Raw genomic sequence first — 17,759 nt, 5'->3', positions numbered from 1 at the left:
TGCTATGACCCATCTGCTGCAGATGAGGACCCCGGGCACAGGAAGGCTCAGGGACTTTCCCGAAGCCCCACAGCACCTTAGTGGAGGTGCTGGGGTTCCAGGCCAGGCCAGCAGACCTCACAACCTTGGCCCTGGAAACATGGCTGAAGGACACTTGAGGTGTGTGGCTAGCAGTGACAGTCCTGGAAACACAGCTGAGGGACACGGGCAGATTTTTAACCATGAGAGCCCCAGGAAACATGGCTGATGGAAGGACCCACAGCACGTGGGCCACGGAGATTGGCACTCTCCCAGTGGTGAACATGTGTTGCTTCTGCCAATGGGACAAGAAACTCACCCAGTGCATGTCTTTTTAAAATCTCCAAGAAAGAGACTGGACAGACATGTGCCACAGGATCATAGTAACTGCCAGTGCTCAGCAACACAATGGCCATGAGTCCTCAGCTTCTCTTTCCTCTTCTGCAGTCTTGAATCATCTGTGGAGCCAGAACTTCTAGAGGTGGTGGCAGAAAGGCCCCGTGGTGGGCCTGGTCTTTGGCTCCCACCTGCTCTCAGGCATGGCCCTAAGGCCACAAAGAAGTGAACTGGGCCCAGGGGCTTCCACCAGGCAGTCCCTGCCACTCATAGGAAGGGTCCCCCACATTCGCTCTGTGAACTTGGCTTTCTCTTCCTTCACTTCTTCCTCTCCAGCCCCTTTGTGCTCACTGCTTCCCCTAGGACTCTTGCTCTGCATGCAGGACCCAGTCCTCTCCATTCTCTCCAGTATGGTACTCCAGTGTGGGGCACTAGCAGTGAGGCCAGGTGAGGGGGCCATTGAAGAGGGAAGGCAGATGACTTGGCAGTGGGGCAAATAAATGATCATTTCATTTCTACATAATGCCACCATACTCATGGAGGCAAGGTGATCTGCCCCTGATGAGTACTGACATCAAGCACTTTCCACCCTGTTACTGATATCACCTCCCCCTTCATTCTGAGCCATTTCTGGAAGGCCTCATCTGGACCAGGCCTTGCACAATGATGCTTGGGATTCTGCAGCAAATGCCATAGAGAGGCCTGCTCCAGTGGGCCTTACAGTGTACATGTGGAGCAGACAATAACTCAAGGAAGGAAAAAATCGATACAAGTATAAATCATAGTCAATGTTAAGACAAAAAGATGAAAAGTAAGCTTCGAGGGAGGATGCTTACTGTAGACATGGTGGTTTAAAAAGCTGCTTTTAGTTAGGCTGGTGTAGCTCAGTAGTTGAGCATCGACCTATAAACCAGGAGGTCACAGTTTAATACCTAGTCAGGGCACATGCCTGGTTGTGGGCTCAATCCCTAGTGGGGAGCATGCAGGAGGTAGTTGATCAATGATTCTCATCATTGATGTTTCTATCTCTAGTCTCCCTTCCTCTCTGAAATCAATAAAAATTTATATTTTTAAAAAGCCACTTTTAAAAAATGAGGGAAGGATGAGGAGCCCTAGTTTTCGGAAGACTAGGAAAAATTGAGTTTGGGCAAGTGAAAGGAGCAAAAGGGTGCAACCTCTGAGAGAGAGACCTTTTCAAGAAACAGAAAGGCCCATGTACCTTGCCAGTGAAAGGGAGACAAGTGGGAGCTGTACTAGGAGGACTAGCCATGGGTGTGCTCTAGAGCAGTGGTTGCCAACCAGTGGTCCGTGAGGTCCAAAAGATTGGCAACCGCTGCTCTAGAGTGAGTCCACATTGAGCCTTTGTCCTGAGGGCTTTTCATTATCTTTTTTTCCTTCAGGGGAGAAACTTAGGGGAGGGTTTCAGAAGAATATTCATCAGCTTTCCAGGTGCATTTTAAAAATATATTGTTAATGATTTCAGAGAGGAAGGGAGAGAGAGAGATAGAAACATCAATGATGAAAGAGAATCAATGACCGGCTGCCTCTTGTACGCCCCATACTGAGGATCGAGCCTGCAACCTTGGCATGTGCCCTGACCAGGAATCAACCATGACCTCCTGGTTCATAGGTTGACACTCAACCACTGAGCTATACCGGCCGGCCGCCAGGTCCACTGTTAATATGCTGATGCATCAAAATGAGCGTATAGGGGAGTTTTGGATTATTCTTTGGTCTGTTTCATTGTTTTACTTTTATCTTAGGTCTGCCTGGCATCAGTGGGGTTTTTGTTATTTGTTCCCCGACTTCATCTGTCCTTGGGTTTAGCCAGCACAGATGGCATTAATTGGGTCTTTGTTCTCTATTTTCCCAGGCCAGGGTGAATTAAGCTATGTATTCTCTGGTTAGGGAGGAGAGGTATAAACCATTTGCTCTCAAGTGTCCTTGGTGAGGGAAGATAAGGTCTTGCAATTCGCAAGCTGACTTCAAGCTGCCCAAACTGTTTGGCCTTGATTAATTTTCTTGTCTCAGTTTCCCCATTCTAGTTGCCCAGGAATTTTCCTAGCTTCTTACTATCCCATTACACCAGTACCGTGGTCGGCAAACTGCAGCTCGCGAGCCACATGCGGTTCTTTGGCCCCTTGAGTACCACGTGCGGGCGTGCGTACAGTGTGATTGAAACTTCGTGGCCCATGCGCAGAAGTCAGTTTTTGGCCTGGGCGAGTCTATTTTGAAGAAGTACTATTGATATTTGGCTCTGTTGACTAATGAGTTTGCCAACCACTGCACCAGTAGGTTCTCTTCCCCTATTGAGACAAAGTCTTCAGGGGGGCAAGCCTATGGCACCCTTAGGGAATCTCTTTTCACATTAGAAGAGGGATGTAGTGAACGTTTTCTCACTTTAAGGATGAAATAATATTAAAGATCACGTTCAATGAATTGAAAATCACCCTTAATCACACCACATTACAGCAAAATGATTTGGTGTTTGTTTTTTACTTTGTATTGAGTTATTGGAGACTAGAGGCCCAGTCCATGGATTCCTGCATGGGTCGGGTCCCTCGCGGTGACCTGTGGAGATCGGGCCCCAGTTCGCGCTCCCAGCCTCTCCACAGCCCTGCAGCCCCACAGCCCCGCCTGGCACCCTGCTTTAGCCTGGCACTGCCCCCTCACCTGCTCCACCATCCCCCCATGGGGGGCCATCAGTTGGGGCTGCCTGCCCCCCCGCCTGGCTCCCTCAGCGCCTGGGAGCTGGGTGGCAGTGCTGCAGCCGCTGGTTGCTGTCTGTGGGGTGATCAGCGGGGCAATCAGGCCCCCACTCGCACTGCCTTGGCCTGGCACCACCCGCTAACCTGCTCCACCATCCCGCTGTGGTCCTACTCTCATCAGAGCCCATCAGGGCCAGCAGTGCCTCCACTGCCACCTGCTGCCAGCACCATGTTGCCGATGCCCGCCATGTTCTGTGCCACCCCCTGGTGGTCAGCGCACATCATAACGAGTGGTAGAACTCCCCATCAAACAACCGCCTAAGGGGACAATTTGCATATTAAGCTTTTATTATATAGAATATTTATGAGTTATCTTGTTTAAATTGAGATTAAAAATCACATTCCAGCCTGACCAGTGTGGCATGGTGTTTGAACATCGACCTATGTATGAACCAAGAAATGATGGTGAGATTCCCAGTCAGGGCACATGCCTGGGTTGCAGACTCAATCCCCAGTGGGGGACGTGCAGGAGGCAGCTGATCAATGATTCCCTCTCATCATTGATGTTTCTATCTCTCTCTCCCTCTCCCTTCCCCTCTGAAATCAATAAAAAGTTTAAAATATCACATACCATAAGATCCATGCTTTTAAAGTGTTCAGTTTAGTGGTTTTTAGTACATTCCCCAAGTGAATATTAAGCTCTTTTAAGTTCATTATTGACTGGCCTAAGGCAAGTTCACCTCCAGGGCAGATGAGAGTTTGAGGAAGTGCAGCACGCTCTCCAGAGGCAGTTCAGTAAAGTGTGACAATTTTTGTCATTATCAATATTGACAGTGTGTACCACTGGGGAGAGGAATACAGTGTGTGGGTCTGCAAGAGGGCCGTGGTGTACTTTTAGATTTTTACTCCCTATAAGTCTGGCTAAAATTCTTTGGCATATAATATTTCATGTTACTACTTATGGAACTAAAACCATAAGAACCCACAAAAGAAAGTTTAATAATTGAAGGCAGCTGGGATATTTGAGAACTAGGAAAATGAACATGATTCAGTTCTGCATATGCGATGCCATCACTGCATATGATGCCATCACATTTGGCAAGTCCATTTTCTCTTCAGTCTCAGTTCCCCCATCTGAACAATGAGGGATTGTCACTGCGTCCTGGCCACCCCAAAGGCCTGGGACTTGGTGAACCTAAGGCTATCTTCACCATGGCCTCCTTATTTCTTAGTGTGTCTTCATCCTCTCCACCACTCTCTAGTGTTCCAATGTGTAGTGAGGGGAGGAGGAAGAGCACAATTGTGCAAGTGACTTTACTGAAGAGTTTTGGTGAGAACAGGCACAGAGAGCAAGGCTGTCACTAGCGGGAAATGTGGAGACAAAAGAGCCTTCTAGTGCTGTGAGATATAGGGCGTGCGTGTTTGCTGATGAGAGAGATTTAATACAAAGAGAGGTGATGGTACAGAGAAAGGAAGGGGGCAGGGTATGAGCATATGTCTATGGGAAGTGGGAAGGGATGGAAGCTGGTCTTAGATAGGGTCTGAGGCCCTTCATCCACAGTCACCAAGCCAAGGCAAGAATAGGGACACAGACACAGGCAGTGGGTAGGGTTAATGGTAGTGGATGACATGATTCTTAGCTCATTGCACCTGTCTTCTCAGTGAAGTATGGGACAAAGTCATCAGCTGGAAGGTTGGAAGTTTGCAGAGAGGAGGTGTGAAAGAGTAGGCTCTGGGGATGAGAATACTTTGTCTACTGCCCTGCCCAGTTTGGTTCAGTGGATAGAGCACCGGCCTGCAGACCAAAGGTCCCGGTTCGATTCCGGTCAAAGGCACATACCTCAGTTGCAGGCTTCTCCTGGCCTGGGCCCTGGTCGGGGGCCCATGCAGAAGGTAACCAATCAATGTGTTTCTCTCACATCGATGTTTCTCTCTGTCTTTCCCTCTCTCTTCCACTCTCTCTAAAAATCAATGGGAAAATATTCTAGGGTGAAGATTAAATAAAATAATAATACTTTGTCTGTTAAGGGTCCCCCTCCTCAGTCTAACTTGCTGAACTCATTGAGATGTGTCCTGAGGAATCTTATGCAAGGTGTGGCAAAAGTAGGTTTACAGTTGTGATTACGCAAAACAGAGTTTATTCTTGTATTATTATTTATTAAATGTATTATTTTCCACCTGAACAACTGTAAACCTACTTTTGCCCCACCTGTATTTTTCCAAACACTTATTGACCACCTTCTATGTGATAGCTCTATCAAGAGCAACTATACACTTTATTGTCCAAACCAGGATATTTTGGAGAGTGCTGGAAGGCTGGGACCACAGGACATACATGTAGAAGTTATGTTTACACTATACTATAGTCTATTAAGTGTGCAATAGTAGGCCCTAGCCAGTTTTGCTCAGTGGATAGAATGTTGGCCTGTAGACTGAAGAGTACCAGGTTTGATTCTGGTCAAGAGCACATGCCTAGGTTGTGAGCTCGATCCCCAGCAGGGAGCATGCAGGAGGCAGCCAATCAAGTGAATCTCTCTCATCATTGATGTCTCTCTCTCTCTCTCTCTCTCTCTCTCTCTCTCTCTCTCTCTCTCACACACACACACACACACACACACACACATCTCTGAAATCAATAAAAATATATTAAATGTGCAATAATAGTATGTCTAAAAAACTATATGTACCTTAGTTAAAACATGCTTTATTGCTAAAAAAAAATGCTAAACATTATCTGAGCCTTCACTGAACCCTAATCTTTTTGCTGGTGGAGAGTATTGCCTCAATGTTGGTGAAAACGGAGTATCTGTAAAGTGTAACAAAGTGAAGCACAATGAAACAAGGTATGTCTGTATTGTATTTTAGAAAAGTTCCCCAGACTGGAAATCAAAAGCCTCAGAGGCTTAATGTCTAGAGGAGAGAGTGGAAACAGGGAAGCCAATTAAGTAAGCCATTTTCCAGTAGTGAAAAATGAGCAATGCCTGACCTGTGGTCATGGGACTTCAGAGCAGAGGATGGGGTGAGACTGGTGCTCAGTTGGTGATGACAAATAAAGAGAAGAACGAATTAAAGATGACCCTTAGAAATCACCCCATGCCTGGCTCTGTCCTCTTTCAGGCTGTCTGTTTGAAATTCCTCTTATGCTCTTCCCCAAACCCCCAACACATGCACACACGTAAGCATACACATACACACTCAAGCACAAGTTACATTCTCTCACACTCCACATGCATTCTCACACACATTCTCTCTCACACATGTTCACATACACATTCTCTCATATTTTCACATACACGCTTACAAAATCACACATACTTATGTGTATATATATATATGCCTGCCCATATACACACCCATATGCACTCACCCACTCTCACACACATACACACTTACAGACTCATACATCACACCATGTACATGTTCTCTTGCACACTCACACTCTTACTGACACACATATATGCTCCCCACATACTCATTTTCTCTCATGAACATATGCCCTCACATATAGACACTTACACACACACTCATACACATTCTGCCACACACACATTTTTATTTGCAGATTTATGCATGCATTCACACACATGTTCTCACACATACGTACATACGCAAACACACATATCCTCACACATATTCTCTCACAAGGTTCTCATAATCACAAACACTTTTTTCACATACACTCATACTCATTATTTCACATGCATATTTTCTCACACACACACATATATATTTTCACACATACACTTACACATACCCCATCCATTCATCTAAGCCCAATTCAAATGTCACTTTCTCTGTGAAACTTTCTCTGATCCACTAATCTTTCCCTTAGTAGATTCACCCTCTCAGGTTTTTAGACTTACCTCAGCCCCATACTATAATCACTTGGCTATGTATATTCTCTCTCTCTCTCTCTCTCTCTCTCTCTCTCTCTCTCTCTCTCTCACACACACACACACACACACACACACACACACACACACGATGGAGCAGGACTATTTCTCATTTTTGCTTCTCCTGGGTCAGGTATACACGAGGCAGCCATACAGTTTTGGGATTCAACTGAATGGAGTATGACACTGTATTGGATGCTTGTTACATATTTGTGGATTACCAGTAAATTACATTTGAAATAATGTCAGCAGTGGAGATGCACAATTGCAAGGCATGCAGAGAGTAGGTGGAATTGGAGTTTTACTTTCTGGAAGGAATTTCAAGGGCAGTGAAGGAAATGTTTAATGTTTGGTTTTGGACACACTGAAAATGAGATGACTATGGAATTTCCAGTAGTCGTAGAAATTTGAATGTAAAGCTTGAGAGAAAGGTAGAGGCTAGAGGTAGAGACTTGGAAGACATTATTAGAGGTCATAGTTGAATCCAGGATGAGATTATTCCGGGAGAGTATAGAGTGAACACAGGACAGAGAAGAGAATCCTGGGAACTGTAAAACTTCAGGTCCAGGGGAGGAAGAGGTACTGAGAGGAAAGATAAACATCAGGTAGAGGGAGGAGAGAGCCAACCCTCATCATGGATTGAAGGAGAGTACGAACATTCATCCAAGAGCAACAGTCTGCTAGGAAAGAGGGGGACTGACCTGGAGTCAGTCAGTGACTGCAGTAAGTAAGGGTAGAGGCTAGCAGAGTATGATGACAGGTTAGTCAAAATTTGGTGTTTTTAGGGAGGAGGAAAAGAGAATGCTCTGCACATGACAATGAGTATCATGTCCAGAAGGACATTTACCTCACATCCTGTTCAAGTGTACAAGGTACATGTTTTAACTCTTAAACTTCATGAACCCAGATTCCAGTATCATATCCATTATTCAGGTAAGGTTAGGAGGCGGGTGAGTGAAACTCTAAATGGAGAAGCTAGAACAGAAGCCCAGGCAGTTGGGTGCCAGAGTTTGGACTATGCATATTGCCTCTTGAGAGAAGAAAAAAAGTCATCCTGAACTAAAAAATAACTTGTGTTGTCTATTAACCATAGAAATGATGTCATCTATAGTTATTTAAAACTATAATGAACTAGGGCTCACTAGCCCCATGTGACCAGATCACAACAATACAGACTATGGGGATTGGTCAGGGTAGAACAGGCTATGATTAAGAACTGACAGCCTCTAATCCCAGTGTCTTATCACAAAATCTTACTCTTTTTGCCCATGCTGCATGTTCATCACAAATCAACAAAGGGTCTTGGCTCCACAGAGTCATTTAGGGACCCAGGTTAATGGAGGCTGTACTACCTTGTAGCTTTCTCCTCTGGAACATATGACTTCCTCATATTCAAAGAACAAAGCACACCAGCTCTTATTTTATTTTATTGATTTCAGAGAGGAAGGGAGAGGGAAAGAGAGATAGAAACATCAATGATAAGAGAGAATCATTGATTGGCTGCATCCTGCACACCCCACCCTGGGGATTGAGCTCGCAACCCGGGCATGAGCCCTTGGCTGGAATCAAACCCAGGACCCTTCAGTTCGCAGGCCAATGCTCCATCCACTGAGCCAAACCGGCAAGGGCCACACCAGCTCTCAAATGCTTTGATTTCAGAGCAACACACAGCATTCCAGTTTATAGCCCATGGATCAGCACTAATCACATGACTCTTCCTAACTGCATGGAGTTTGGGTGGGAGAGAGAGGGACTGGGAAACATAGAGGAGCAAATAAGATATTTGGAGAGCACTGCTGTGTGAACCACAAGGATCTTTTACTAGAGGGGCTTGGACAACTTGTTTTACACATAACTTAAAAAGACCTTGGGAGTTGTTGTTTTTGGAAAATTTATGGCTGTTTTGGTTTTGTTTCTGGTTGTTTTTTATGCTGGTCATAGCTCATTTGTAACTTAAGTACCCCTGCTATTTCTCTAGTTTTACTCTTACCATCTCATTCATTCATTTCTTTAAAATATGGACCTTGAGAATATCATGCTAAGTGAAATAAGTCAGTCATTAAAAACTAAGAACCATATGATTTCACTCATATGTGGGATATAAAACTGAAACTCATAGACATAGACAATAGTATGGTGGTTACCAGAGGGAAAGGTGTGGGGGGTACTAAAGGGTAAAGGGAGCCAAATATATGGTGATAATTTGACCTTGGGTGGTGGGCACACAATGCAATATGCAGATCATATATCATAGAAATGTTTACTTGAAACCTATATAATCTTATTAACCAATGTCACCCCAATAAATTTAACTAAAAAATAAAATGTAAAATAACCACAATTGTTTGGAATTCTTTATCAGGAATTCATAGACCTTCATTTTGGGGGGCTTGGTAAAATTGTTGTGCTCCTTTCTGCATGTGCTAAGTAGCCATTTGCAAAGGCTTTCACTTGTTGTCCATAGATGTGCACTCCAGAAGCTGGCCCCTGGGGACAATGAGGTATGTGGGGCATTGAGGGTGCCTGTTGACCAATTGGGGGGTCTGCAGGTGAGGTGTCCTCATCATTTCATGGATGAGTTTCCTTATAGATTCCATTAACTGGTCAGTAGAATGAAACATGAAGTGGTTAGTAGGGCTCCTTTGTTGGATTTCAAGCCCTGATGTTCTCACACCCTCTTCCCAATTCCTCACCCATGCAGATCACCTCACTATTCTGTGTGGGATAAGAAAGAAGTACAAATTGGTAGTTACAAAACAGTCACAGGGATATAAAGTACAGCATAGGGAATATAGTCAATAATATTGTAATAACTATGTATGGTTCCAGGTGGGTACTAGAATAATTGGAGAGATCATTTTATAAATTATAACATTGTATGACTATGCTGTACACCTGAAAGTAATATAAAATAATATTGAATGTCAACTGCAGTTAAAAATAAATTTAAAAAAGAAGTGAGCATCTTGGACAGCATCTTACACAGCTATGGAAGTTGGGTCTGATTACTCAATGTTCTCACTTTTCCCTGTGGAAGAAATCATGGGCTGAGAGAGACTGTCTTGGTACTGAGCTGTTCCACCTTGGGAAAGGAGTGACACAGGTAAAGTGAAACCATCCTTATTACCCCTTTCAATCTGTTTATTCTCAGATTTTTTGCTCCAACAGTGTGCAGGAACTTCTCTGCTGGACTCCTGAACTCTCACAGAGTCTCATGTGTGGACGATCGTCAAAATCAATGTTCTGTGTGGGGGTGTGGATTATGAAAGAAACTCTTATTCTGACATTTCCTGACATCAAGTGGCTATTCTAGTTATCCCATTAACAATTTACCTAGGTAACATTAATCACCTATAATATTACTCTGTTATTTCAATAAGAAATACAAATTTAGAGTTGAGAAAAGCATGATTTTCAGCCCTAAGTCTTTATTCTAATTACATTTAGTAATTTCTATTTAGCTAGTTATCTAGAAATACATAGCTGAAATACAAAACTAACAAATTAATTTAAAGAGAAAAAATACATTTGAGAGGAGTATGTTTCTAATTCCTGGCTTCCAACTACTCATCTAGATACCATAACTTACCTATAATACTAATTCATTATTCCAACAATAAATAAGCATTTAGTGTTGAAAAGTGATTTGTGGAATCTTACTTTCAACTAGTTACTCTAGTTATTTTTAGTCATTTCTAGTTAAATAATTTCCTAGGTTCCGTTAGGTATATCAACTAACACATTCAAAACTAAAAAATAATTATATTTTAGGAAAATATAATATTTCAGCCTTTGGACTTCATCTACATATTCTAACCATCTCCAGTTTTCTCTAGGCCTCACAAGATATTTAGATAATTAACTCAAGATTCAAACTAGAAATCAAGATTTTTATTTCAGAATAATGTGTTTTCTGTTTCCTCTCCTTGTATATACACATTCTAGTTATCTCTCAGGAATTATCTTAGGAAAGAATCACAAAAGGATGAGCAAGCCCTGTGATGTTTCTGTAAAATACATCTCAGATTTTAAAAAGTGTGGCTTAATACCTGCTACCAGAGCTCTTTCATGTAATGCAAGAGCCTGTGTCTTATATGAAAACTAGAGGCCCAGTGCATAGATCCATGCGCCAGTGGGGTCCCTCGGCCTGGCCTGTGGGGATCAGGCTGAAACTGGTTCTCTGACATCCCTCGAGGGGTCCCAGATTGCAGAGGGCAGTTCTCAGGTGCTGCACTCTGGAATCAGGCTCCCTCCTCTCTGGTTCTGGGTGCATCACCTGAGAACTACAGCTGCCAAGTCACCAAAGCTCCGCAGCTCCAGCATTGAGTGTCTGCCCCTTAGTGGTCAGTGCACATCATAGCTACCGGTCTGACAGTCTAATGGTTGGACCATTGCTTAGGCTTTTATATATATAGAAATAAACTATATACAAAAGTGATTTTATTAAAAAGTGCAGACAGTTACACATCTGAGCAAGCAGAGAGAAGTACAGTATTGGCAATATTTAACAAATTCAGCATATTTCCAAGTTTCCAGAATGACTTTACATGCTATAGAGAATGGAGGGATCACATGTTTTGTGCAGCCAGGGTTTCTAACTAATGATACAAATAAGAGTCTCTCTGTGGAGGGGGAGAGTTATCTAGCCCTGCCCCTGATTGCTGGTCTCTTGCTTATTTTCTTCAAGATATTTTTATCAAAGAGTTCTTTTTCCCGGTAATGCACAGGGGGCCCTTGAAGGTACTTTTCTTCTGCCTTCTTGTAATCTACCCCATCCAGGGCAGCGATGGAACAGATGATGGCTTCTGGCAGAAGGACTTCCAGGACAAAACTCACTTTGTCATCTCTGGTCAGACTCAACTTGTTCTTGTCTATGTGCTTGTAGATCTCCTGTAGATGCTGCATCACAACATCCAACTGGTCTTCATCCTCCAGGTAGGTTTCAACGCAGATCACATACCTGCTTGAATTCAGAAAGGACGTCAGCCATCTGGACTGCTTCCTGCCTTTGAGGATGTCCAGAAGGTGGTGGTCGGCCCCCTTCCTTTTCACGATGAAGTCCACGAGCTTCTGGTTGTCTCGGTCCCAAGCGGCCTTCATGCGGTCAGGGAGGATCTTCTTGCGGGGCCTCCTCCCATCCGGGGAGCTCTCCTCCTCAGAATCTTCCAGGTCTGCGTAATTCACCTTTGGGAAGGCAATGTACAGCTCCCCCTCTTGGACGGCTCTCCTCAGTGGGTAGCTGATGTCGGCAGCATAGTAGTCGAGGAAAGAGCCTGCGAAAGACCCCTGAGCGAGCCCTTCTCTGTAGTGGGAAATCAGGGAGAAGCACCAGTCCACGCTCTGCTCGAACACCTTCCTGGCTCTCTTCAGCAGCTTCTCCTTCGCTTTGCATTCCAGGTGCTTTAATCTCCGAAGAGGCACTCGAAGGCCACTCTGGTCATGGTGCATGTCTGCCTCAAGTGGAAGCACCCTGGCCGTCCGCTCCGTGTGGTTCACACTCTTGACTACTGCTGGCCAAAACGGGTGATTTTGAAATTTAAACCAGACCATCATTCCTGTTTCAATGGGACACGGCTCCTGTGGGAAGGCCATGCTTGTCGGTTGTTCTACTCCCTTGGTTACCTTCTTCTTAACAGTGGTGGTTGGGTGAACAGCCTTTGAGTCAACTGAAGGCTGCCGTTTTTTCCGTTCTTTCTTAAACACGGGTCCCCACTGCTTCCTTGGTTTGCCTGCTAAACGGGATGAAAAACGCGGACTGGGCTTAAGGGCGCTGGAGGATGCCGCTGCCCCTTCTGAGCCTGACGCTTGGACACCTTCTTCAGGGTCTTCAATGTTCCCAGAGGAGGGAGAGCCTTCAGAGGAGACAGCCAGGGTCTTCGGGCAGGTGCCGCGTGGTGCCTTTCTTTTCCGGGCCTTGGGCACAGTGACGCTCAAACCAGGAGGCTGAGAAGAAAGGATGCCTCCCTCTTGAGCACCTGCAACTTCCTCCTTGGCTGTGACATGCCGGGAACGAGCTCTTGAGGTGCCTGTCTTTGCCTGGCCCTCTGTCTCACACTCATCTTCTGAAAGTGGTGGGAAGTTGGAGCACATGCTGCAGCTCTGTGGGGGCCTTCTTCTCCTTCTCTTTGGAGCAGGAGCGAGGGGGGTGTGCACCTGGGATTTGTCACCTTCGGGGGCATCCTCACCCTCTGAACCTACCAACAATGACTTGGGGTTTTTACTTTTCCTGAGACTTCTCTGTGAGTTCCCTTTGGGCTTCGGAAACTTTTTATGAGATCGCTTCTGGGGTCCCTTTTGAGACATCGTAGGGGTCTCTGGATCATCAGATGCCCTTGCTGCACCCAAGTTTGCTCTCTCTTTCAGAATCTCCAGTGCCATTCTAAGAGCACTTTTGTAGGCCTCTCCCTCTCCTGGTGGGACTCTGGCTGTGGTCTGGGCCCCTAGCAAGGAGGTAATAGACTCAATTTGAGACTCATCAAGGATCTTTATGTCTCTGTTTTTCACTTTCATTTTTTTACCCACTGCGAGTATTTGAACTTCTAGAGAACATATCTTTTTCCCCTTATTTTTTGGTAAGGTTTCAGATCTGGACAAAACCCTTGCTGGCCAAAAGTGGCCTTTCCAATTGCATAAGACATACTCAGAGCCCATTATGATGGGACATAGGTAACTAAGAGGTAACTAACAGAGGTAGATGGGCCCGGCTGTCATATATACAACTACAGCAGGTGTCCCCTAAGACAGTGTTCTTCGCCACAGCTTTCTGCCTATGACTACAGAGGGTTTACCGCTTGTGTGGCCTGTGCTCCACCTGAATCTTCCAGAAATGCTGGAACTCGTGTTTTGACAGACTACACCGGAGAATACTGGAATATGGAAAAAGAAAAGGAGTATCAGAAACCTCTTTTGTGGAAATAGAAATTGGTCATTGAGAACTGATAAGAGATAAATATAAAGAAGGTGTAATAGACTGAATTGGGGAGGAGGGCAGGATACAAGTCCAATATCTTAGGGAAAATATACAGAAGATACCAGGAGAGTATTATAGCCTTCTGAACCCAACTCTGTGCTCTGTTTGTTGCTACTGCATATTAAAGGGCACCTGTGTGAGGAGGTGGGTGTCATGTCCTGGATTTAATTTGTGTTATTGCTCCTCCTGGGCCTTTTGTGCTCCTGCTGGGCCTCATGCTAGGGGAATGCTTCAGTGTTTCTTTTCTGGTGTGCTAGTGCCACCATGTGCCCCAAGGAAGCCAGAATGATCTCTGACCACAGATACTGGGTGTCAGCACAATATCATGTTCAAGAGCGTGAGCTTAGAATCCAGAAGTTCAGGAAGCTCATATGGTGGTTAGAGGTGTTCCCCTTCTTAAGGGTTGCTGCAGTCTCAAGCCGTTGGCTGGGACCTGCACCTCTCCATTTCTCTATGGTGCTGCCACCCTCACCACCCCAGCACCAAATCAATGTGAAGTAGTGACTGTAGAGGGAGGAGCAACATAAACCACACCTCCAATGTCAACATGAAATCAATGATTGCAATGAAATGTGTAGTAAAATGAGAAAGTCTTACCAATCTCCGTGGTAGGTGTGGTTCTGTGAGCAGGATTCGCTGAGCCACAAATTCCAACTACTTGTCGGACAGACCCTTTACCCTTCTGGACTTCTGAAGGGCACTGCCCTTCCAGGTATCAAATGGCACCAAATGCCAATATCCAAGACCTGTATGCCTCTATGTCAATCTAGAAAATGCAAAAGAGATATAAAGTTAAGCCAATGGAATGGGGATTGATTCACCACTTTCCCTTCCCCAACTCTGGAATGCATGTCACACTTTTTACTTTTTTGTATGTAGGAAATGTTTTAATAAAAATTTTGTAACTTAATTTTTACAATGTCCTGTTATACATAATTATTTTTTATTGTTTAAAGTATTGAGAAATGTTAGTTACATCTCATTTATAATGTGGATGTCATGCTTCTTTTCATCCTTCCTTTCCATTTCAAAATATATCCACCTTGAGCTGCTTAGTTTATTCTAGTCCCTGCTATTCCACAACAAAGGGAATTACTGCTTTCATGATAGTCCTCGCCTGTCTTGGACACATGAATTATCACAGAGTAGCAGTGTGTGTGTGTGTGTGTGTGTGTGTGTGTGTGTGTGTGACACAAACATGGGTGCTGTAATGTTAGTGTGTGTGTTGTTTTGTGCATCTAAAGAAACATTAAATGGGCTTTTGGAGAATATAAAATGTGTGAGTGATATATGCATGAGACAACATATTATTTGTACATATATTTTATTCTTCACCCAAGGACATGTTTTTATTGATTTTGAGAGACATAGGACAGAAGAGAGAGAGAGAGAGAGAGAGAGAGAGAGAGAGAGAAGAGAGAAACATTGATCAGTTGCCTGCCTCACATGCCTTGACTGAAGATCGAACCCGCAATTAACTCAGGTATGTGCCCTGACCAGAAATCAAACCCGCAACCTTTTGGTGTATAGGATTACACTCCAACCAAGCCACACACCGGCCAGTGCAGGATGTCATTACAGATGCTCCCACTCAATATGATGGGGAATAAGCATCCGACACACTTCCTAGGCATGCTTGTGCACACATCTGCACACATGACCCAGGACTGCATTTCTTCACTCAAGAGCATTTTTGTCAATCTCTTGACAATGTAGGTCTTCCAAAATTTAAAGATGTAAATCCATTTCAGACATATAGTTGTGTGGAATACAGATGCAATCATTCTCTCAATCCCCTTCTTTGCATGCAGAAATACCCTGTTCATAGGTTCTACTTTTCTGTATACATGATACAGATTTGCATTATAATTCACTTACAGATTTCAGCTCATCCATTATTGGCCTCAAATAATGTGCTTCGTAAGAGGAAATGTTATTTCTACAATACCTAGCTGTGTATTCAGCTTTGTTCACACACACTCATAGAGAGAACACGAACTACACCAGGACTAAATGTACATAATTTGGAATAACCTGCTCAGCCTTTGTCTTGGACCAGGGTGAGCAATCCTACAGGCGTCAGGCTCCTTTCTTAGAGGATTTGGTGCACCTGCTCTCAGAGCATAGGTGTCACGTGGAGACAGAACAGAACAAGGAAGGATAAACAGGTGACTCAGTCACTGCAGTGTCCCTGCAGCAAGACCTGCCAGCCCATCACACAACACAGGAGTGCCTGCGTCACCTCAGTCTCCACCACAGAGCAACCGACGTCCCAAGAAGCATGTACACACACACACACACACACACACACACACACACACACACTCAGAGTGACATGTGACATGAAAGACACAGATGCCTGATAGTGATGCATGTAATCCACACTCTCTGCCTCTACACATGCATATGCAAATGGTTTTGCTTGCAGTTCTGGATGCTATTTTCAGCTCCTCTTAGTTCCTGGTTCTAAAAACAAACGTGGAAATCCTAAAATGATGTTAATTTTTCATTGTTGACACTGTTATAGATTTTCCCCTATGAAAAATACTAAGCATCAGTAATCAAATAGCTAGGAATGCTTACTGAAATATATACTGCACAGAATGTAGAATATTTATTCTGTTTATACACATATTCTATAACATATGAAAGCTTCTAAATCATACAAACACTTTGAATAGTTTCTTGCATTCACATTTTTGTACATCTTTTCAACTATCGCTTGGACCACTTTCAAGAGACAAGGAAAATATCAACTACAGTTATGTTTCCAGTTACTAAAGCAATATATCCTTATGAGACAAACGAAGGGAAGGGTGCTGAATGAAAACAGTAAATAATCTTCCTGTCTTATACTTTGGCCCATGATCCAAACATCTTCCCTTAAGTGTTGGTGCATACTCTTGCAGATGATTTATTTCATATTTTATACGAAGAGGAGCACAAATGTCTCCTCTCCCTTTACAGATGTGTACAGGTAGGTGGATAGATACATGATGAATAGTTGGATAGATAGACAGATAGATGATAAGCAGATAGATGATAGAGAGAATACTATGTAAATATCCTCTTTTGCACACCAGGCACAGTGTGTTAAACCCAGAACATTGAACAACACCAAACTAACATTTCAAATAACTCCAAAGCCTCAGAGGGCTTGGATGCGAAAATACTTCCAAAGTGTTAATTTATAATGAAATCAAACTTGCCTTCAGAGAGAGAATACACAGAAGAAAACAGAAGGGGGGCAGGATAAATAGCAACTCCACAATCTCTAACTTCATAGTGAATTTCAGACCATCAGGAAATAAAGTTATGAAATGGACTAGCTTCCATTTTTCAGGTCCTGGTATAACTTTTGTTCCATGTTATCTGCTCTTTGACTGAGCAATCAAAGAAGCGGATGTCATAGAGCTTTCATCTCTCCAATCAGCAGCCATGATTTTCGGGAGAATTACTTGGAAGGTCTAGTCATTCACTCCCTTCCCCAGTGAGGGCTGCAACCACTTGTGAGGGAAAAAGGAAAGAAAACAGTGCTTTGAAGATGTTGTGTCCAAATGAGGGCACTTTTTTTGAGAAGAGCCCAGCACCTCTCCTCAGGCAGAAATTCTCTCATCTTCACCTCAATGCCGCCCCCCCCCCCCGTTATTAGCTGTTTAGTGGAGCTGCTTTGAAGCTGTAGGGTTTGTGATTCTAATTGTCCCCAAAACATGTATTTCCATAAAAGGATGAGCTGGCAGTTCCCTTACTTATTACAAAGCACACTTTATAAAATATGTTATGAAGAAAACATATTCTTGCCTTTTTTGCACCTCTCCATTGCCAGATGAATTG

General features: G+C 43.9%; 1 protein-coding gene across 1 annotated transcript; it reads right to left on the bottom strand.

Moving 5' to 3' along the window:
• Window positions 1-11,593: 11,593 nt before the first annotated feature.
• On the bottom strand, window positions 11,594-13,606 carry LOC118654010 (PWWP domain-containing DNA repair factor 3B-like). Its single transcript, XM_036305092.1, has one exon. The coding sequence runs from the start codon at window positions 13,604-13,606 to the stop codon at window positions 11,594-11,596; it is 2,013 nt and encodes a 670-aa protein (XP_036160985.1).
• Window positions 13,607-17,759: the final 4,153 nt, after the last annotated feature.

This window comes from Myotis myotis, unplaced genomic scaffold (assembly GCF_014108235.1).
Source record: "Myotis myotis isolate mMyoMyo1 unplaced genomic scaffold, mMyoMyo1.p scaffold_m19_p_4, whole genome shotgun sequence".
In the NCBI taxonomy this organism is placed as follows: domain Eukaryota; kingdom Metazoa; phylum Chordata; class Mammalia; order Chiroptera; family Vespertilionidae; genus Myotis; species Myotis myotis.
Note: the sequence above shows the minus strand (reverse complement) of the source record. Positions and strands in the feature narration are given on the sequence as shown.

Excerpts from the sequence above, each read along its gene's own strand:
- LOC118654010 (XM_036305092.1), bottom strand. The coding sequence starts at position 13,606 with ATGGGCTCTGAGTATGTCTTATGCAATTGGAAAGGCCACTTTTGGCCA.